The sequence below is a fragment of the Xyrauchen texanus genome, chromosome 8 (assembly GCF_025860055.1).
Source record: "Xyrauchen texanus isolate HMW12.3.18 chromosome 8, RBS_HiC_50CHRs, whole genome shotgun sequence".
NCBI classification, from domain to species: domain Eukaryota; kingdom Metazoa; phylum Chordata; class Actinopteri; order Cypriniformes; family Catostomidae; genus Xyrauchen; species Xyrauchen texanus.
In genome coordinates, this window is record NC_068283.1 from 37,985,767 (window position 1) to 38,009,000 (window position 23,234).

The 23,234-nt window shown below is 37.5% G+C and overlaps 1 protein-coding gene and 1 long non-coding RNA gene across 3 annotated transcripts in view; one reads left to right on the top strand and one right to left on the bottom strand.

Annotated features, from left to right (window-relative positions):
• LOC127647485 (E3 ubiquitin-protein ligase SMURF2) overlaps positions 1–23,234 on the bottom strand; it is a 65,006-nt gene that overhangs the window by 21,464 nt on the left and 20,308 nt on the right. For both annotated transcript variants that reach the window (XM_052131749.1, XM_052131748.1), the window contains exons 2-7: positions 12,927–12,965; positions 11,803–11,911; positions 7,324–7,457; positions 3,404–3,469; positions 1,089–1,173; positions 811–894 (exon numbers count right to left, since the gene is read on the bottom strand). In XM_052131749.1, coding sequence (XP_051987709.1) covers positions 811–894; positions 1,089–1,173; positions 3,404–3,469; positions 7,324–7,457; positions 11,803–11,911; positions 12,927–12,965 — 517 coding nt within the window. The remainder of the gene's footprint in view (positions 1–810; positions 895–1,088; positions 1,174–3,403; positions 3,470–7,323; positions 7,458–11,802; positions 11,912–12,926; positions 12,966–23,234) is intronic.
• Positions 16,148–21,840, top strand: LOC127647501 (uncharacterized). The gene is made up of 3 exons (XR_007971069.1): positions 16,148–16,354; positions 19,994–20,155; positions 20,483–21,840. It is a non-coding gene; the product is annotated as an uncharacterized LOC127647501 (long non-coding RNA).

The following is a 23,234-nucleotide window of genomic DNA, read 5'->3' on the forward strand; positions in this document are numbered from 1 at the left end:
CCTTATATGCTATTATTTCAATAACTTAGGCTATCAGGACAGTTTTTTTCCCACATTTAATTTTACATCTTAAACATACAATATGTATTCAAATAATACGTTAAATAATCAAAATAATAGGTTTATAAATTTGTCCAAATTTAGGAATATTTGGTTTGCATGTAGCCCTAAGAGGACAGGGTGGGAATATTTTTTCTGAAATAGTTTTGCGCTCCCTCGCGATAAGTGTGGCGCGGTAGCAACAGCTTTGCGTTCCCTCGCAATAAGTCATGCGGAGGTAGACGAATATGCATGTGACCACTTTGCATTTGCAGTGTAACTGCAATAAGAAATACATTTTTTATCCAGGCAAATCAGGGCAGATTAGCAAACCATTTGTATTGAAATGACTAACGATCAAAACAAGACATATTTTATGTTGAGTTTTTGGTATAATTTCTGTTTTACCAAAAAGTGGCATACTTGGCTATCGATGTAAAAATGCGATATTCGAAGTCGGTCAAGATTTATTCTGTAAATGCAAGGGTCCAATTACAGGATTTAGTAAGATAAAGCGAGTAATATGTGCCTGGTCACATGACCTCTATATGGCAGCGCTCATGAATGTGCGCCCAGCACCATATGTAGAACAAAGCAGCTTTTTCTTTAAGACTCTCATGTGAGTGTACATCATTTTAAAAATACTATTTTCAGCATTACCATTTCTTTCAGTTTAAAAGTCTAGCAATAAGCAAAAAAATTAATAATGAAGTATTAGAGTACACGTCTGAAATACATTAAATGTAGCGTACAAGTGAAACCTGATCCCACCTTGTAGGCCTCTCCCATTGGGTGCTGCGTGTGATATGATTCAGATATTGGATCCGGCCAGAAGCAGTTCTTCTCTCCTCCCAGCTGCAGACGAAAAACAAGAGAGACGTTCATACAGTCAGACAGCTGGGCATGGGCACATTTGCGCAGGGACACACAAAAAAGGGCCCGATAAGAACTGTGGTTGTTATTAATGAGCATCTGCTAAAATTTAAACATTGTTTTATATGGAAATACTGATTTCATTATTTAGAAACGTAAAGAGCTATTTCACTTACCCGTCAGGCAAATCATTGTCGAATAGACGACTGCAGTCTACGACTGGCCCTCCACTGCCTATTCTGTCCCTGGACTGAAGACTTACTGTTGACATGAACACACAAACAGAAAGAAATGACAACCACAAAAACGAGTTATTAGATGTTCTGTGTCACAAACTGGCTGAAACCATGTGACAGCAATGCCAAGAATAAAGCAGCACGCAGCAATTAGTACAACCCAGAGTATAGGAAGATGATAAAAAACATGAGTAGATAAAATGGACCTCTGTGCTCATGATTGTAAATTTGACTCTTTTGATAGGGCTTGGGTATGTTTAGTTGTTTACTTCAGTCTAAACTTCTGCAGCTCAATATTGATGCCTGTCAGTTTATTTTCCTTGCCGATTACTCATGTACCAGGGTTGGGCAAAACTTGTTCAATTCATGCATTGGAATTTTAATTTAATTGTCCATGCCCTGCAGAATGCTTAATTGTAATTTAAATGGGAACAATAGAAAATGGAATTTCACGAACTGTAATTAAAAAATATATAACAGTCATCTATTCTATTTATTCACTGACAGATAGAATTACATTTGTTCACTTATAAGAGATAATATTTCTCTAATATTAATATTATTTTTAAATGATCTAACATTTCTCTAATATCGAATGTCTTCAAACAGATTTTTTCATTTTCCAGAAATGGTCCAATACATTGTTTTTAAATAACTTTATACATCAGGGTAGGGTTGTAAAAAAAAAGGGATTAAAATTTTGTATCTATTACTTGTGTAATATCCTGAGTAAATTAAGAGCATTTGGGGAAATTAGGTGTTTTTCCCACCATGGTCCATAAAATTAAAATACAGTATATTAAATACAGCAAAATAAGTGTATTAAAAATGTCTATAAATGGCATCTTAATTATTTATTATACTGTATTATGTACATAATATTAATTTTAAGTGAATGAACTGAAAACTTAGAAATGTTAACTTAAATTAAAAACCATAACTTGAAATCTGCCATCATTGCAACAATTACCTATTTAGATTAAATATTCAAGTATTCCTATATTATGCCAATTTAAAGAGTCCTATGACAATGACACCCGTTCAATTCAAAATCAAGTCAAATTAAATTGAAATATGATTTCTTTCAAATTCATCTTACATCCTTGTTGTTACTTCAATTCAAATTCAAGCATTGAATTGGACTGAAATTGGCATTGTTAATTCGGTTCTGAAAGGTGCACAACCCTGATGTGAACAAAAGAATGATAAACCACAACACTTTTACCACTGCTATGAAAAATCAGATCTTTAAATGGATCTTTAATGTGTCCAGGATTGCACAAAAACTGCAAAGATTTCTCTCTTTTGCAAACTGCCAAGAATACTAAATGACAAAGCATACTTCAGTTTTCCGCGTGCCACTGTGTCTCAAGCGCAGTACACATGACGCAAATTTGGAATGGCACGCAAACAAAAGGAGTATACCCCAGTCTTATATTTGCAAGCACTCTTCTTTCATATTGGCAACAGCAACACATAATGAAACATGTATGCGTCACAAAAGTAAAGTCATTTATGTTAAACGTGGTATTGTTTAATGTTAGGGATATGTTAGAGGTATTTTGAAAACACACAACCATGTGAGTACATTCATGATCAGATTGCGTGGCCATAGATTGTGTGCAATCTAGCGCACAAATACATCAGCACCCCACTCAACTCCACATTGATGAAGGAACAATGCAGCTTTTCGAGAGCTCTGGGGCCGGTTGCACCAGCTGTGTGCAAGTTAAAACGTAGCCTATTTGTGGCGTTGTACCATTAAACTTAGGTAGGACGTAACCCAACGTATAAACTAAATATTTACGGAAGCCTCCGTCCAGACTTAACGGATGGAATAAATAAGCAGACTGAAATTTATGACATCAATGAGCTCGTGTTTTGCGTGACATCAATCATTTCAACATACATTATGATGTTGACATTTACACCAAGTTACTAAGGCCTTAGTGACTTTACGTCCTAACTTACGTGAGAACTTACGCACAGCTGGTGCAACCCGACCCTGATGTATAAAGAAGAAAATCGCTGTGGACTATCAAAGTAGAATTTATAAATCATACAAGAATGAGAGTATTTTTCCTCCTTTGCTCCCAACTGAGGGACAATTTGAAGGCGTTGATGTGTGGGTTTAACCATAATTTAAAAAAATGAAAAGCTTTAAAGCTCTCCAGTGCTGGTGTGACTCACTGGATAAAATGACAGATGTGGAAAAGAGAGGAAATGTAGAGGCCGAACAAAGACTTGTGACTCACCTACTATCTGTCCCCTCACTGTGTCACTGTCATTGGGTCCCAACTTGTTGAGGTCCAAACGCTGATCTGTGAACAAACCAGAGAAACAAATATAGGAAGAGAAAAAGAGTTAATTTATAAGAAACCAAAGAACGTTGGGGAAGCTACCTTGAAACTGTAGTCCCCAAGCTGGTTAAATGAATGCACATGCAAGTAAACAAGACTAAACAAACAATGAAAAAGGCAAATGGCTCTTTTAACTGAAAAGCAAGGCCTTGCATTTCTCCAGCTGCCATACTGAGAGTTCGGATTTCTTCCATTATTTTGCATACGATTGGTCATACCCTCTCCCTTATAATGTCTCTGGTTAAACTACAAGATACTGACCAAAAGTAGCTAACTGCAATGAAGCTATTTAAAAGGAGCAATATATCAAGTTTATGTAACAAAAAACAATCCGATTTCCCAATAAGTCTCAAGATGTCTTCTTTTTAAAAGTTGAACTATTTTAACTAGAAATGCATCGCTCATGGCAGGATGCTCAAACAGCACAAGATGCGATACAACGACCAACAATGGCCATCAACGTGTGAATGGCTGAAGTGGCGGTTCTTTATATGGGATGAATTTCAAGATGCATCATTTCCAAGAGGATTTTACCATACAAACTCACAGTACAATTATTAAAGCACCACCACTAGAAACATCCAACAAAGAAGAAGATTCCAGACAAACTAGACTAGTGTAGTGGACCATTGTGACCCTTCCTTACGGAAATGTAAATACTATACTGCTTCAAAACCAGTTGCGCTACTGAAAAATGTAGCCAAGTTAGTAACGTCACTACTATTTAGTTAGTTGAATCCAAATAGCCGGTGTAATGTCTGCATCATAAGCTTCTTCACTCTGTGGGCCATCTCAGACTTAAAAACAGCCTAAAAAAACTCGACATTTCACGCATAAGTTCACCCACACTGCAGCGCTCTGTGAGTGAGTGTGTGTGTACACAGAGGCAGCATTATTCCTCTCAGACTGTAGATGTGCTGATAGGAGTGAGACGCTTCCAGAATCATGCTGAGGCTCTCTGTCATTGCCGGAAAGAGAGACAGGAATAACAAGTAGCCTGCAGACATTAGAGAGGCCACTATCTGTTCTCACTAACTCTCCCACGCATGCGCGCACACGCACACGCACACACACACACACACAAGGATGCTAGACTAAACAGAGCTGGAGGTGCATTCGCCAACCCAAATAAATTCAACAAACATTTAAACCTTTTAAACGTGGTCAAACTCCGGCAACCAATTATGATGACAACAAAAAGGGCAAAATAAAACCATTTGGGTTTAATGTGAATTATTTTAAATTTTAATGACTAACCTACACTGATATATTGGGCGATACTGATTGCTAGTGTTATGTCATGGCTAACAATCTATATGGTGGACAGTTTTTAAACTCTTTACTATTTTCCCATAAAAAAATACAAAATTGCAACTTAAATTATCACAATTTCCATTGATCATATAATTTGTGTAAACAAATTTCACAAATGTTGTGGAATACGAATATCGCTTCAGCAATATTTAATACACTTTTCGTTCGTAATTGCTTACACGCAGTAATATCTGTAAAATCTCGATCTGTGCTCATCGATCCATCATAAATGTTTTATTCGTCAGCCCCCCACCCCCTACGGAATCTACGCCCCTGGATATAGGCCTAGAAATAGAGAGACAGAATAAGTAAAGAGAGTAAAAGAGTGAGATAATTGCAGCGAGACAGAGGGGTGCAACAGGAAATGATGAAGTGAATCACTTCCAGCTGTGGGAGCAGCTGTGGGTTTCCTGTGCTTCTCCAGGACAGTGGTCACACTGGAGGCTTTCTAGGAAAGCCTGCGTTTAAAATCGTCTTAACACAACCGTGGGGCTGGAATGCAGCCCAATCGACAATGACAGGGACCCTGGTACCCTAAACAAGCTCACTTAGTGAAAAACATGGACTCTTATGTGGCTGATGGCAGTCATACCAGAGACATTATAAGGAAGAGATGAATCACCTGTACTGTGTATGAATGGGAGAAATCATACGGTTATATATGATAGCGGTGATCCTGCTTCACAGTTTAAAGAGCCAAATGCCCGTTTGTTGCTTTGAGCTACAGAAATACAATTTAAGATTACATTTTTTCTGCGTTGATGTATTTTCTATAATACAGATGAAGTCAGATGTTTACATACACCTTAACAAAATACATTTAAACTCAGTTGTTCACAATTCCTGACATTTATTCATAGAAAACATTCCCTGTTTTAGGTCAATTAGGATCACTACTTTATTTTAAGGATGTGAAATGTCAGAATAATAGTAGAGAGAATTATTTATTTCAGCTTTTATTACTTTCATCACATTCCCAGTGGGTCAGAAGTTTACATACACTTTGTTAGTATTTGGTAGCATTGCCTTTAAATTGTTTAACTAGCATCAAATGTTTTGGGTAGCCTTCCACAAGCTTCTCACAATAAGTTGCTGGAATTTTGTCCTATTCCTCCAGACAGAACTGGTGTAACTGAGTCAGGTTTGTGGGCCTCCTTGTTGGCACAAGCTTTTTCAGTTCTGCCCGGATTGATGTCTTTGTGATGGCCACTCCAATACCTTGACTTTGTTATCTTTAAGCCATTTTGCCACAACTTTAGAGGTATGCTTGGGGTCATTGTCCATTTGGAAGACCCATTTGCGACAGAGCTTTAACTTCCTGGCTGATGTCTTGAGATGTTGCTTCAATATATCCACATAATTTTCCTTTCTCATGATGTCATCTATTTTGTGAAGTGTACCAGTCCCTCCTGCAACAAAGCACCCCCCACAACATCCTCCAACATAACGATGGTCATTATGGCCAAAATGTTACATTTTTGTTTCAACAGACCAGAGGACATTTCGATATAGGACTCGTTTTACTGTGGATATAGATACTTGTCAACCGGTTTACTCCAGCATCTTCACAAGGTCCTTTGCTGTTGTTCCAGGATTGATTTGCACTTTTCTTACCAAACCACGTTCATCTCTATGAGACAGAATACATCTCATTCCTGAGCAGTATGATGGCTGCGTGGTCAAATGTTATTTATACTTGTGTACTATTGTTTGTACAGATTAATGTGGTACCTTCAGGCATTTGGAAATTGTTCCCAAGTATGAACCAGACTTGGCTGATTTCTTTTGATTTTTCCATGATGTTAAAGAGGCACAGAGTTTGAAAGGTAGGCCTTAAAATACATCCACAGGTACACCTCAAATTTAACTCTAATTAGACTATCAGAATCTAATTGGCAAATTGTCTAAAGGCTTGACATCATTTTCTGGAATTGTCTAAGCCGCTTATTGGCACAGTTATCTTATTGTATGTAAACTTTTGACTGACTGGAATTGTGATACAGTCAATTAAAAGTGAATCAATCTGTCTGTGAACAATTGTTGGAAAAATTACTCATGTCTTGCAAAGTCCTAAACAACTTGCCAAAACTATAGTTTGCCAATATGAAATCTGTGGAGTGGTTAAAAATTAGTTTTAATGACTTCAACCAAAGTGTATGCAAACTTCTGACTTCAAGTGCATGCCTTTATTTGCTAAGATTTTGTCATCATTTAGGAGTACACTTGCATACAGATCATCACAAAGCTAACACATATGAAATAAAAGCAAAGACAATCCAAAATTCGATTTCATGCCAAAGGTTGCGCACTTAACTCTCAAAGCCCTTCTAATACACTTTTACAACCTCTCTGAGCCAATTACACAGATAAACACACTTGTGCCGGTTACACACACTTTGACCTGTGCTTTCTGAGCTAATTATACACACCCTAACAGGCTGTGTTTTAAGCCAATCACTACACAAATATACACACACACAATCATAAAAAAAAACACTTACAGCCCGTGTCTTTAAGTCGGATAATCGAGTTGGAGAGGAGTCGTACACAGCCCAGAAATCCTGCCCCCTGTTTTTTATGGATCTTCTTATGGTTCCACACGCTGATGGTGATGGAGTCAGACTTCCCAATATACCTGGAAAAAGAAAGAAAGTTGCATCAGCACACTTTAAACTAGGACTGTACCAATACATATCAATATATTGCTACTCTTTTTAGTTCTTGGTCTTGCAGTTATACATTTTTATTTTTATTTCTTTCCTTGTTACGAGAACTTTCAACAAATTGCACGCTATTTTCTTGTTCTCGCATCACCGTCTGCATTTCATCAGGTCGTACTAAAACGCTTTGCTGGTTCATCTGAATGTTTTGGCATGGCGTTAGACAAAGCAAATGATTCACTTAAAATCAGGGAACAGAAACATCTCCAAAAGTGGACATCAAAAGGAGCGAGTCTGACAAGAAACGTATAAGCAAAGTCTGAAATTTCTACTAGCCAATGGGATGGAATCCCAGGGCAATGTATCATGTTTGGACTGAAAACGAATGGAAGAGCGAGAGGAAGGAAGAAAGAGAGAAGCCTGCAGAAGGGGTCAGATAAAAAAAAAAAAGAATGAGAACACAAAACTCCAGAACATCACTGGATGTTTGACCAGAGGGGGCCCAACCAAACCCAAACAATAAAAGTCCTTCTCTCTGATCTAAAGAGCGTTTATCAAACGTCTAGAGAAACCAGAGACAAGCTGAAGTCTGAGCTCATAAAGGTCCTTATCCAAAACATATTGGAGAGTCTTCATGCCAAATGTTACTTTAACAGGACCAGACATGAACTTGTAGATGACTAGCAACAAGAAGTTACCCAACCAGACCAGAGTGAAAGAGAACAAGCAGCAAGACAATAAAGCTGAAACCCGGTCTTCTCAAGATTACATTGCGTGCACAGTTATTAAGCAAGTGAGTATTCTGATCTCATCATTATTTCCATGCAAATTTTCCAACTCCAAACCATATAAACTTGAATGCTTATTGGATTCATCATTTTCAGGTGGTATATATTTGTGTAATGAGGGAGGGTGTGGCAAAAGTGACTTAACATTTTATATCAAAGTGTGCATTATTATTAGGCAGCTTCATTACCTCAGGTAAAATGGGCCAAAAAAAGAGATTTAACTGGCACTGAAAGGTAAAAATTTTTAAAATGCCTTTCAGATGGATGGAACACACGAAAGACTTGAGATGAATTAAATGTGAAGCTACCAGGAACCCATTATCCTCAAATGCCACCATATTCTAGAACTGCAACCTACCTGGAGTGTCATGAAGACAGATTGTTCAAAGGTTTTATGGACCGATGAAATGAGTGACTCTTGATGGACCAGATGGATGGGCCCGTGACTGGATCATTAAATGGACACAGGGCGCCACTTCGAGTCAGGGGCCAGCAAGGTGGAGGAGGGGTACTGGTGTGGGCTGCTATCATTGAGGAGGAGGTAGTTTGAATGGATGAAGCTTTTCAAGTTTAAGATGGACTGAAACTCCCAAACCTACTTCCAGTTTATGGAAAGTACTTTCTTCAAGCAGTGGTACAGGAAGAAGTCCTCAGATTTCAAGAAGGCCATGATCTTTATGTGGGACAATGCTCCATCACATGCATGCAAGTACTCCACTGCTTGGCTAGCCAGTAAGGGGCTTAAAGATGCCCAAATAATGGCTTGGCCCCCTTCCTCACCTGACTTAAATCCTATTGAGAACTTGTGGACCCTTCTCAAATGTGAGATTTACAGTGAGGGAAGACAACACACCTCTTTGAACAGCATTTGGGAGGCTGTGGTTGCTGCTTCAGTGAAAGCTGATTGTGAACAGACCCAGAAACTGACGGACTCCATGGATGGACGGCTCATGGCAGTTTTTGAAAAGGGTGGCTACATGTAGGTCACTGAATATTTTTGAAAGGCCAAAAAGTATATTTAATTGTCATTTTGTGTTAATTATTTGTTGCACTTAATCTAAAAATTGAGAATAAACAACTGAGTTGGGATAAATACTTTTTGTAATTTAGTTGCCTAATTGTGCACACAGCCTAAAAAAGTTCTAAGTTTTGGACAAATTTGAAAAAAATGTTTCAGTCTTTTTGATCCCACTACATGTTGAGTTTCAAAGTGATGAAGAAAAATCCCAGTACACTTATTAAGGATTTAAGTGGCTTTCCTTTCCCCACCCATTATTCCAGGTTGTGGGGATGCTATTTTCAGCTTGAAGACGTGACATGTTTGACTCGACAGCCATCCTGGGGGGTGTGATGGTTAGCGTTACAGTTGCATGGCAACCAAATAAAACGGAGACGTGTACTTCCTCTCATTGCTGGCTGTCGGGACGACACGAGAATGGGACAAGTGTTGGGAAATAGCTGGCTCCTTTTGCATTGACCTTCCTCACATCTCGCTTTCATTTCTTTTCAGACTGTGGGAAAAGTGACAGGCCTGCATCGAGGGAAAGTCTCTATTTTTACTCCACTCTGTGAAACAGTCAATACTCGTAGTTCTAGATAAAGCCTCTGTAAAATATTTTAGTAGAACTAGAAGCATACAGCATGATTAGATTTGTGAGTTTTCAACCATGCCAAACTCCATGAAAATCCTTTCTGTGATCTCCACAGATAAAGCGAGGAGACTTCAGAGGAGGTGACCTAATTCCTCAAAGCCTAAAGGATGCTGGGAGCTTTACTGATGGGCTCCACTGATCAAGAGATTGGAAGAAATCGTACTCCACTGGTTCAAGAAAATCCCCTGGGCTTTCTTGAAAATGCTTTAAAATCACATGTTAACGGAACAGTTCACCCACCAAAAAAAAAAAAAAGACATTTTGAATAATGTTCACATTTTACATACAATGACAGCGGTGATGTTCATTGCAAAGCTTTAAAATAATATAAATACACCATAAAGTAGCATGCAACTCCTGAAGCCATAAAATAGCCCTTTTATTAAATATACATTTTTTCCAATAACTTTTAGTAGGGGTGTTTACATTAGGGCAGGGGTTTTCAAACTTTCTGATGCCAAGAACCCCAAACATAATGGTTGCCTTATGAGGGTTCCCCTTCCTAAAATATAGGAAGTATAAAAGACATATCATAATTTTTTATTTATGAACACTTTTTTTATTCTCCATGGGCCCCCTTGCTCCCCCTTGTAATCATCAGTGGGTGAACCCCAGTTTGAAAAACCCTTCATTAGGGGAAGTATTTTAAGATTCCTATAAATTCATAAAAAAAAAATGCTGAATAAACCATGTTAAATGAATTAAAGGTGCACTCAGTATTTATTTTCCCCAGTACAAATGTTTTACACCTAAAGAAATGAATTGTAATTTTGAAAGATGAGTAACATTATAAAAGATGTTTTATACTACATGGGGCAGGGGCATCCTCATGGGGGCTGCCATTTTAGAATCACATGACCAACTGAATACTACTCGCTTAAATCTCAGTAACAGACTTGTTATTGGACACTGTCACTCTTGGATTAAATTAATCATGGCTGATTGTGAAGAGTGAATTCTACAATGACGTCTGTAACTGAAAACTATTGATTTTGAATGACGCATCATCCACACCACTAGGTGTCACTGTAAGTCCAAAATGACACCAACAAAAATGTACAGCGTGCACCTTTAAATGGGGTTTAGAATCAAATTGAATTCCTCTTAATTAGCATAAATCGCTTTTTAATTGAAAACCAGGGAATTGTCAATTGAATCAATTTGCTGTGATCCTTTAAAGATTCAAACCCCTAGTTTTAAGATTTAAAATTTCAGTCTCTCACACAAAGTTACTGCATGACTTCAGAAGACTTGGAATACATCTCACAAGTTGTATGGACTTTTATGGTGCGTTTGGTCATTTTTGTTTTCTTCACTACAGAATCAAGTCAGTCGTATGGGTTTGGAACAAGTTATGCCGCATTAACCAAAACGCATATGTTCACCTTTGCGTTTTGTTTTTTAATCCATCGGAAATGTTTACTTCAACCAATTTTCAAAGCGACCCATCCTTATAATGACTTAATAAACTTACCTCCACCATAAAGTGATCCATACACACAGGAAAGTAACAACAGGCGTCATGGACGATATGTGATATCAAAAACAGACTTGATTTCTCAACGGCGGCTCAGACAGAACAACGACTAAAATTAAACCACACAAGGCATCTAATGACACTGTCTGACACTCTTAAGCTCTAACAGGAAAGAACCAAAGCCCTGAAGGCTGAATCTATGACTCAAGTCAAAACAACTGGACGTATGATCACGTGGTTCAAAATGAGATCCGTTTCAGTGTCGTCTTTCTTCCTGGATTCGGTTTCCCAAACACAACATTATTGTCTTCAGGTTTAAATTTAAAACTAAACTGAGCTTGGATCAAGTGTTGTGAGAAAGGGTGTGCGTGATTGAGAAAGAGCTTGGAGGAAGAACACTTACAGGTCATAGTGTTGGTTCCATTTGGGGTCCAGAGTGTTTCTCACGGTGTCTGTTGAGTGGCACTGTCCTGAACCATCCACCACCACCTTAGCGAAGGGGTCTGGCAGCCCTGCAAAATACAGAAACCGTAATTAGTGAGAATTGCATTCGTTTTTTTTATTATAATTAAATAAATATATAAGTAACATGTTAGGCTGCTTATTTAAAAAAAAAAAGTAGTACTTTACTCTTTACTTCCGAAAAGTGTGTAACTTGTTACTTATGAGACAAATATCGGTCAATATTATAATTTAAGTAACTGGACTGGATTAGGCAGATTTTGGATGCAGCCAATTTTAGACGTGTTTTTTCTTTTCTTTTCAACAGAATACGTTTTTTTCTATGCCAGGTTTCAATAGTACTAAGTGGCTATCCATTTGTTTTACTATAACATACATTGACGTCTAATTTTATTTGATGCATTGGAACTTCAGCATAGTAGCAATGTGTGTTTTCTATAAAAAAATTTAAAAAAATTAAAAAAAGACAAAACGGAATATTGAAAGTACTGTAGATTATTCGATTTGTAATATCAGCCATTGGTTGAGGGACATAACGTAAAAATTATTACTGTCTATTCGTATTTGGCAAAATTTAATTTCAGAGAAATTCGCTGCACAAACCCATTTATGTTTCTATCCATTTTTATTGTTTTACTTTCTCCTCTTTTTCATCAGTCATCCCAGCCCTCAGTCTCTCCTCCAACCCCCCACCAGCGTCTGGATGGCTGTCTGTCTGAGGGGATATCTGATCAGCGTTTCAGATGTGGACTTGTTTGCTTGTGTTTGACAGGGTAGAAAGAGACAGGCAGAAAGAAACTGTTGTGTGTATATGTATGCATGTATGTATGTATATATGTGTGTGTGTGTGTGTGTGTGTCATCCAGCGGTTGCTTTGTCTGCTTGAACTGACCCACATTTTTGTCTCTCGGGGAAGAGCACTAATCTATCACGTTGCTCACTTTTAACAGATCAATCCCAGCTAAAAAAACAGGATGAGATACAGCGACAAAAATAGAGCGCTCTCGCTGTTAACATGCATTCAGACACACACTCTCTCAGTATTTATGAAGGTCGGATACTTACGGAAGAAGTCTTTCTTCACCAGGTTTTTTGCGCAAAGCACTGCAGGAAAAGAGAGAAGAAAACAAGCATTGTTTATTTGGTACTTTACGGCATCACATTAGATTCAGAACACTGTCTGCCAAACTCATGTTATATCAAGTATACTCAGATTTGTATTTGCATCTTTATTTGTTGTTAAATACATTTTATATCTGTTTGCAACACCTGTCAATAAGATAGCAGCAGTAAATGTCTGATTTTGTGCTTGCTGAGACTTAAAAAATCTACCCTTAAGATCGGCCAATTTGGATCTGTGGCCGATCGATTGGTGCATCCGTACTTAAACCTTTATGACCTTACCCTGAGAATTGAAAAACATTGTAAAACCAGTCAGCACATTTACATGCAAGTTCTTCTGATTATGTTTAATAGGCTGACACAGTGTGTGGACATGTAAACAACTTAATCGTTTATGGCCTTAGATGGATAAAGAAAAACTACTTAAGCAAAACCTTTGATAGCTATCAGCATATCAATCTGATGCAATGCATTTCCAGTAACAAACAATTTGTCTGTTCACAATTAATGCAAAAGTGTGGGGCAACATATCTCTGTCACATCCAATTAGAACATATTTGATGTTTAATGTAGTTATGAGGAACAGGATTTGAACCATAGAGATTTTATAGTGGGCAGGGCTGCACAGCAGACAAAATGTCCCATCCCTAGACATAACTGTGATTTAAATTTTTTAACACAGCTTTGACGCAAAACTCTGTTACAAAGAATTGAGGTCTTGCAGTGATGCATCAATATCTTTTGTAATCTCTGAACTCTGTATTTTTAGCATCTCAGCGTGTTAAAAAGCACGAACATTTTTAAATCCATAGCAAGGCTCTTACTGCGCTCAGCAATCCCTGATCACACTCACAATGTATTAAAGATGCAAAGCAAAAAAAAAAAGCTCTCTGATCCACATCCCACTGTTGGCCTACATTCAGCTTAATAACTCAAAACAAAAAAACAAGCCAAAGTGCTGTAGATTTCAAACTGGCCCAAGCTGTCAGCTAACCCATGCATGTTGTTTTAAGCTTCCAAAATGACACAAGATCTTTCTTCTACCTTAAACTGTGAGAATGTCAGAAGGTTAAGAAACACTTGAGTGCTATTAAAGGTATGGTGAAGAACAAAGCTGGAGAGGTTTCACCATTAAGAAGATCAGTTCTTGTATGGAGTTATATATGTGCCACAATACTGCACACAAGATGACATTTTCAGTGCGCATGAATTTTTTAAACCACAGTATATGTAAAGTGTGTACTGATCTAGAAGCATTGTCCCTGTTGGCACTTCTGCTACATTTATACTGGAATGTTCATGGTTTGGGTCACTACCTCAACTTTCCAATCAGAGTGCTTGTAAGCAGCTCCTAAAAGCCAATCCTGACGAAGGAGGCGGGACAAGGCAGAATCTGGGTGCAAAAGCAAGCAAGCTGTCTAAAGTTCTGAGCGCTCGCGGAGCATATACGAGGAAAAAGAGCGAGTGAGACCTTGCACGCAAAAAAACAATGGAGTAACAAAAATGTCAATTCTGTCCAAATGTTGATCAGCACACATTCAAATGTTATTAAAGCACAAGTTAGAATTTTATTGGCTGAAAATGAATTCATCTTTGCAAGAAGAAACATTTCACAAGCCACCTACATACTGATTATTGGGTTGTTCAAGTATAAGACACAATCACAGGGACAAACTACCATTGTCTTGGATATTTTTTTCAATGGCTGATACCGAAGATGATATCTAAACAGAAGGGATCCTGATAGTCAATATAATGTTATTATAATGTCATGCCAACAAGTGGCACTGTATCATTAAAATTTTGTAGCACAATGATAAAGTTACACTTAAAGGGATAGTTCACTCAAAAATTTAGACTCTCTCATGATCTTATGCCATCCCAGATGTTTATGACTTTATTTTGCAGAACACAAATTAAGAGTTAAAAATTACCTCAGCTCTGTAGGACCTCAAAATGGAAGTGAATGGGTGCCAAAATTTGGAAGCTCCAAAATCCACATAAAGAGCATAAAAGTAATCCATAAAACTCCAATTGTTAAATCCATGTGTTCAGACACAATATGATAGGAGTGTGTGAGTAACGGATCAATATTTAAGTCATTTTTATCATAAATTCTCCTCTCTGCCCAGTAGGGTGTGATATGCATTAAAGGAGACCTATTATGCCCCTTTTTACAAGATGTAATACAAGTCTCAGGTGTCCCCAGAAAGTGTCTGTGAAGTTTCAGCTCAAAGTAACCCACGGATCATTTAATATACCATGTTATATATGCTTCTTTTTGGGTGGAATCAAAAACACGCTGATATTGCGTGTGTCTCTTTAAATGCAAATGAGCTGCTTCTCCCCGCCCCCTTTCCAGAAGTGGGCTGTGCCTTTAGAGCTCGTGCTTTGGTTACTAGAGCAACAACAAATCATAACCAATATGACAGCGTAAATACTGGAGTTCAGCCAGGGCTGGACTGGGAAGAGAAATCGGCCTGGGATTTTACATAGCAACTGGCCCAACTGGAGGGTGTTCGCAGTCCTTTTCTGCACGTTGCGGCGCCATTTTGTGGTCCGTTCTGCATAACGCGGCGGCTCATTTTAGCTTATCGTGGCCCATAAACGGTGTGGATGTTTCAGATGATCCACACCTATTATATCACTTTCAGAAGACATTGATTTAACCACTGGAGTCGTATGGAGACCTTTATGTTGCCCATATGTGGCTTTTGGAGCTTCAAAATGTAGGCACCCATTCACTTGCATTTTATGGACCAAAAGAGCTGAGATATTCTTCTAAAAATCGTCATTTTTCTTAAAATTAATTGATACACATCTGGGATGGCATGAAGGTAAATGATGAGAGAATTTACATTTTTAGGTGAACTATTCCTTTAAGATTAGGCCTTTGTTAAAATCCATAACTCACATCATCAATACAATTTAAAAATCTACTCAATAATATAAACAATATGCAAGTTCAGACTTCTTTTAAACATCCATGGGCGCATAGTGAAACGATAATCTCTCAATGGGCAAATATCAGCAGATAAATATATTAATCTACCACTCATAAAAACATAAAAGGGACAGACAGAGAGACTGAGATAAAGTATGTGCTGTTTAGGGAGACGAAAGAAATGCAAAACGTGGCCAGACAGATATTTGAGGGGAAAAAAGAAAACCTAAAAAAAGGAGGACAGACTGCAAAAAAAAAAAAAAGTGATGACAGGAATGAAGGGAAACTAGAGACCCAGCAGACCACATTCAAGGTATTCAAACTAAACCAAAACAGTTCACCCCACCAGATGTAGGGAAGCGGAGACGCTCAAGAATAACTGGAATGTGTGGAGGAGGTTAAAGGGCCGAAAACTGTTCACGTGCAGGTGAGTTGCAGACTTTACTTAGCAAATCTAAACAGAAACGGAAACACCCGTACTGAGACTGGTATTGATTCAGTCTGCGGCTATCCATCAGCACAAGCACAGTGAGACTCCTGCAAGCTCTACAAATATTCTAATAGCTTTAGAAATAAAATGTTAAAAACTTGAAATGGTCAGATTTAATGTGACTCTTTAGGCCAAAACAAGCCAAACGAGTCCAATAATCCACACTGGGAATTTAAAGAGTATACGGGGATAAAATAAAAAAAATAAAATAAACAAATAATTGGTCATTTCAATGTATTGCAATATTTTACTACACTACAGCGTTGACTTTAACACCAAAAATCGATGTTTTTTTTTTTTTCATATTTCAGAGAAAAAGAGATTAAAAGCTTTGATGTGATTTATTAGGCATAATCAAGAGTTTAAAGAGTCAAAGAAAAAGCAAAGTGACTCTTCTGCAGGGTTTGAAGAGTTGCAGCAGGTGATGATAATGTCGAAAAAGCTTGACGAGACTGGATCTGAATCCTCCAGAGACAGAGAACAGGAGGGAACGGATAAAAAGGAAACATTCTCGCTTCACAGTCGAGGAAGAATGTCTCTCTACAAACATCCCTGGGAATGTTTAACGTTCCAGTAAAACCCACCTCATCATTCCACCATCTGGAATGTATCTCTCTCACACACACACACACACACACACACACACACACATCTACGCTTAACTCCCTCCACTAATTATTGACATGAGACAACAGTGTCTGTATCAGAGACTAATTTAAAGAACCGATGACAGAACATTTGGGAGCAAGAATGAACAACATTTTAAAAATAAGCAAATACTGTAAGAAAAAGCAATTCGGTTCATGAAGAACGCATAAACATTACATTTATATTGAGCATTTAAAGAAACTACCGTACCCTCCAAAGCGTCCAAAGGATGTTTTCTAGCATACATTTGCTCTGTTTTTTAATTGTTTGTCTTTATAAATGAAGTAAACAATGTCTTTGACCACATCTTGTCTTTGACCACAAGTGACGCATCTGCTTTTTTCTTTGTGTCTCGTAAGGCTGCGTTCAATTCTGTTGTGCTGCACCTAGCTGTCTGTTAACGCAAGAACGCATCCTGAGTGAACAGCTCCTTTTAGATCTTACAGAAGATGCTAGATACTTAATTTAACATCTATGAAATTGACATGACAAAAAGAAGTATTGTCCGTTCAACGTGTCAGCGTCGTAACTTTTAGGTTGTATATAATTTTCAAACACTGTGTTTTTCCTTGTTTTAGTTTTTATCAAAGGTGTTTGTCCACTGAAAATGTGTGGAAAGAAATTGATCAAAGTTTTGTTTTACTTATTTAACGATCAACACCAAAGTTACAAAAGAGTATGACACGAGCAGAAATAATCTCAATATTACCAATATTTCGTAAAACCATATTTAAAAATGGTCGCATTCAAAATGGCAATTTACACAAGAATATAGAATCGAAACACCGGGATCCTATGAAGCCATTCACACCAGATCAAACATTTGTGTGCCAACAAAGCAAATACTTTTTTAGGCAGAGTACATTTCTTTAATTTGCCGAGTGATGAAATGCCTTGATCAATAAACAATAAGCTTTAGATCACGTGTCAGAAGCCGTTGCAGTAACCAAAACTAGAGGTGGACCGATATATCGGTTTTACTGATTAATCGGTGCCGATAGTTGCTTTTTAGAACTATCGTTATCGGCTAAAAATCTATGTAGATAGTTACTGATAGTTTTTCATCATTTTGTAATTTCAAAATGAGGTGTTTCGGGCTTGTTTATATGTAAAAGTCCTGCGTTATGCACCAGATGTTAATTTTTTCTGGTTATTTTAGTTGAACAATAAACTGCATCTGGGATTTTATTTATTTAGGACTCTTTGTCTGTGCCCATCATAGTAAGGAATTAATAAATTATTTTTTTTATAGATTTAATAACTGATTCTATAGATCAGTTTTAAAAACTATGAGCAGATTAATCGGTTATCGGCCTTTACTACCACCACCTCAGTTATCGTATGTGCAAAATCCACTATCGGTCAACCTCCAACCAAAACCACTGCAACTGCTGACGCTAAAGAACAGAAAGCTGTTTTGACCATCGACATCAAATGCTGAAGTACATCGAGAGAGAATTCCTGAAACAGCAGTGAGGATGTATTATATACCGCAGCATTTTTCCTCTTTAAAACCGCTTTTAATAAACAACTTCATAATAAACAAAACATGAAATAAAAATATAGCTGAGAATTGCTCAGTGCCGCTGTAGTGATTAATAAATAAAACCCTGTTGTTTGAGGACTGCAGAGCCAAATCTATATTTCCGTGAAATGTAGGCCTATAAAACTGGAAATAGCAGCGTGTAATGCAGCCAATCTTCATTCCAATGTATGATTGTCATCTGACGATATGAATGTGTTTGAGCTTGACTGTGAATTACTCGTGAAGTGGAATGTCTACACAAGACATTCATTTATGAATGGGGTGATTCACGGACACAAAACATCTATGCGTGAGCTCGTATAAATAGACACTTGCGTACAACTTATTGTCCTCGAACCACAATAGACCAAAAACAAATAAAACCTGGTTTAGATTGTGTGCCATTATCTATTCCTCGGTCTCAAAGAAAACAAAAAAAAAGGTTGGACTACTTTCTGTGGTGCTCTTGAAAGGTGCTACACTAGTTTAGTACACCAGATAACATCAGTTATTTGAAACCAAGAACGCGTCACACGACAGCAATGCTGGATTTTCCCAACTGAGAGCGTAAAAAACACATGTAGAAATGTACACTATTGATGCCAGTGTAGCTGTAATGCAATGCTTTGAATTAAAACCGATTATGAAAAAATGTCAAACCAATAACTTCATTAAATACTACAAATGTAGGAGGAAAATATAAATATTGCAACTGTTATAATTTAGCATTTAGAAAGTCAAATGTTATATAACAAAATGTGTGGTTTCTAAATTACATTACATTAAATTTTCACAAACCCACCCACCCAAAGTGAGCATTTGATTTAAGGGATGTTTACATTTTCTGAAGAAAATGTGTAGTGCTTTATAAACTATAATCACTGGCTTCCGGTAATGGTTGAGTTCCAGCATATGACGTAGGTGTAGCGTAAGCCCCGGTGAGAAGTGATGAAAGCGGAAGCGCAGAGGATAGAGGAATCCAGTGATTATGGTTTATAAAGTTATAAATATGGATATTTTTCTTACAAAAACGCATTGCTTCGCTTTAAAAGGCCTTTATTAACTCCCTGGAGACGTATAGATTACAATTATGATGGATGGATGCGCATTTTTGTGCTTCGAAATCTAAGGTACCATTCACTCCCATTATAAAGCTTGGTAGAGCCAGGATATTTTTTATAGAACTCCGATTGTGTTTGGCTGAAAGTAGAAAGTCATGTACAACTAGGATGGCTTGAGGGTGAGTCAATTATGGAATAATTTTCATTTTTGGGTGAACTAACCCTTTAAGAGTGTCTGGAGAAGAGCGCATATTAACGAGAGAAGACTCGAATGGATTTATCTCATCTGTGCTATGCATGATTAGAATTAAATATTTATTTTTTATTGTTTTTGATCAACAGCAGACTTTAAAAGAACAGAGAGGGTATTAAAAAGAGACATTATTCAATGACAAATGGGTCGAGTGGATCTCGTCTTTGGAAACACGTTACATGGAACAACTTTCTCTCAACACTGTGAAAGGATCTCGCTGAATACTCCACCGCTATACTACACAATCACTGGTGAGTGAAAAGTAAACATTTACCAGACAGTTGCCAAATATATACATTTTAGTCCAATAGCACGAAATTTGGTTGCAAATGCGACCAAAGATTAATCAAAAAATCTTTACTTTTTACCAACCCCTAACCACTATACTTGAATTGAAGAGCTAATTTGTAATGATAATATCATGTTCCAGTCACTGGTACTCAATGTAACCGCCTCGCTGAAAAAGACAAGAAAGCCATTTTCAGATGCATTTTCAACTTGGCAGGAATCAGATGGCTCTGTTTATTCTTTTTGGTCCAACTGTGTGTGGCTGTGTGTGTGTGTGTTCTTCTCCCAAGGGCAAGAAAGTAGCTAATTCAGGCCATGGAGCCAGAGAGCAGCAATCTCAGATCGGTTTAGAGGGTAACCATGAGCAGTCCAATGCCAGGAAAGGAAGTGACATGGTCAGGACAAGCATCGGAGCATCTTATCAGGATGACTGGAAGAGCCAGACAAAGCGCCTGCGGCATGTCTGTTTCAATCAGAAACACCTCTTTCACATCACGAGCGGAAGGAAGACAAAGACGTGATGTGAGCCGCAGAGTTCTGTGGGGTTAGACATTGTGGATGTGCCAAAGTACATATTTTCAAAATCGACTAGTTGGTGGATTGCCTGAATGTTTAATTAACTAAATGGTATTGAGAAAGACTTGTACAATTAGGCTGGTTCACCTGAACCTGATCGGACATGTTCGTTAAGGGGGGGCTCGCACACATGACATGGACAGACGGGTGTCCTAAAATTCAAAAGCAGTGTTGAATGTGCATAGAAAATGTTTGCCACTCAATTCTCAATTACATTTAATTCAACCCAATATGTTAGCAAGGGTCATACATTACTTTGGACCAGTAATGTAGTCTAGGGCATACGCTGTATACCCACCTATCTTTCTTAGGATTTTGCGTATGCACACTTGAAATAATTGATGATACGCATGGCTTCCAGAACAACGAGAAGCCTTTAGACCCGGAACTTTTTTAATCTACTACCGTGATGCCGCCAGCACCATTGAGTGAATTGTGTGCATATATACACATATATATACACACACTCAAAACGGTTTTAAAAGCATCCCAGGGTGATAAATAAAGAAGAAAACTTCGAGAACATGTCTAATATGACTACTTTGAAGATGCTAAAATATAACAGTTTTGATTTATTTTGGATTTTGTTTAGTCATCATAATTCCCATTCATGTTCTTCCATAGTTTTGATTACTATTATTCTAAAATGTGAAAACATAATAATAATAATAATAATAAAGAATGAGTAAGTGTTTCAAAACATTGTGTGTGTGTGTGTGTGTGTGTACACATTTAGCATTTTAGAAAGTGTCATCTTTTTGCACATGTTTGCACGTGCACTTAATGTAGAAATGTTATTTAGTTTGTGTAGTCTCATGTGGTTCTGTGTTTGTCCTATGTTGTTTTATGTAGCACCATGGTCCTGGAGGAACGTTGTCTCGTTTTGCTGTGTACTGTACTAACTGTATATGATTGAACAACAATAAAAACCACTTGACTTGTGTGTGTGTGTGTGTGAGAATGATGAAAAACTGCATGCTATTGCACCCCTGCTTTTTTTTTGCTGTCTGTGGTGCCTTTTTCTTGTGATATCAAATCATTTCAATGTACATTTGTAAATATGAAAATAATTTAAGACAACTGTACCGAGAGGGTTTCATCGTAAAAACAGCTAAAGCACAACACACACTAATCAAAGCACCATTGTTGAAAATATTTTAAAAAATTAAAATTAAAATCGAACTATGCTAGTTGGTCTTACTAATCAACTAGCTATTGGTCAATTAGTAGGTTAGTCGACCATCATGATCCATACCTTAAACTAATGACAGAATGGAAAAAGGGAAGTTGGAACGTAAAATGAATGGATGCTGAGAATCATAAATAGAAGGCAAGGGATAAAAACATGCACAGTATACAGCCTGACATTGAGAAATGGTGTGAAAAATAGCTGAAGATGTTCAAAGGCTTACACTTTGTTAAGTCTCCAAGGACTTTTGGAAAAGTACCGACTTTCTAAAGGGCTTCTTTCCCACAGAAAACAAGCTCTAAACACTACAGGATGCATAAATTATCATTTCTAACATTTCCATGACACGTAGTCCCTTTCTTTCATTCTAATTTTTCTGAATAATGCAAGTTAATTATTTTTTCCTGAAAAACAAATAGACTGTCAATGAAATAAGAGCTACTTTTTGCTCTTTTATCTTACAACAAGTCTTAAAATGAGACAAGTCAATTTGAGAAGGAATGTGAATAAAAAAAAAAAAAAGGCTAATGTTTCACTCCGCAGGGACGTTCGTTCTGAGCAAAAACTGTATTTTTACAGAAGTTCTGAAAAGAAAAGAATACTTAATAATGTTCTTTTAAAATGACATTTCTCTGCAATTGGTTCCCCCACCTCTTAGCGCAGAATTGCCAAATCTCGTAAGATAAATAAACAACCTGGTCTGGAAATACAAGCCCAAAATAAGCCACTTGCCTCACCAGAATAAGTGCAAATAAGCAATTAATTTTTTCCTATGTGGTGGATTTATTAGCATAGAAATCACAAGCATACATTTATTTCAAGTATCATTTTTACTTGAACCCAGCAGCATCAAATCTGTATTAATGCATCATATTTAACAATAATTCAGTGAGGTATGATGCAGCAGTTTCCTTCAGGATAATAGCAAATATATTTATTTTTTCGGCAACATGAAGTGGTGCCAAGTGGTGAAGTGGTTTTTAGTCCCTGTCACTCAGACCAACTCGTGAACCGGTTTGACTGATTCATTGAAAAGAAACGACTAAGAAGAACAATTCACTCACAAACTCCCTTAGCATCGAACCCATTACCTTAATAGTGCCATGCTCTACCAGTTGAGACATACAAACACTGTTTGCTACCCAAGTGTAGGGTTCATGTTAAAATTAGGTTTGGGGTGAGAGTTTCACAACACAATGGTAACCATCTAGAGACGATCATGCTCAAATGCCCCACTTTCGAAACTTAAACACAGCTTAAGAACAGTATGTACATTT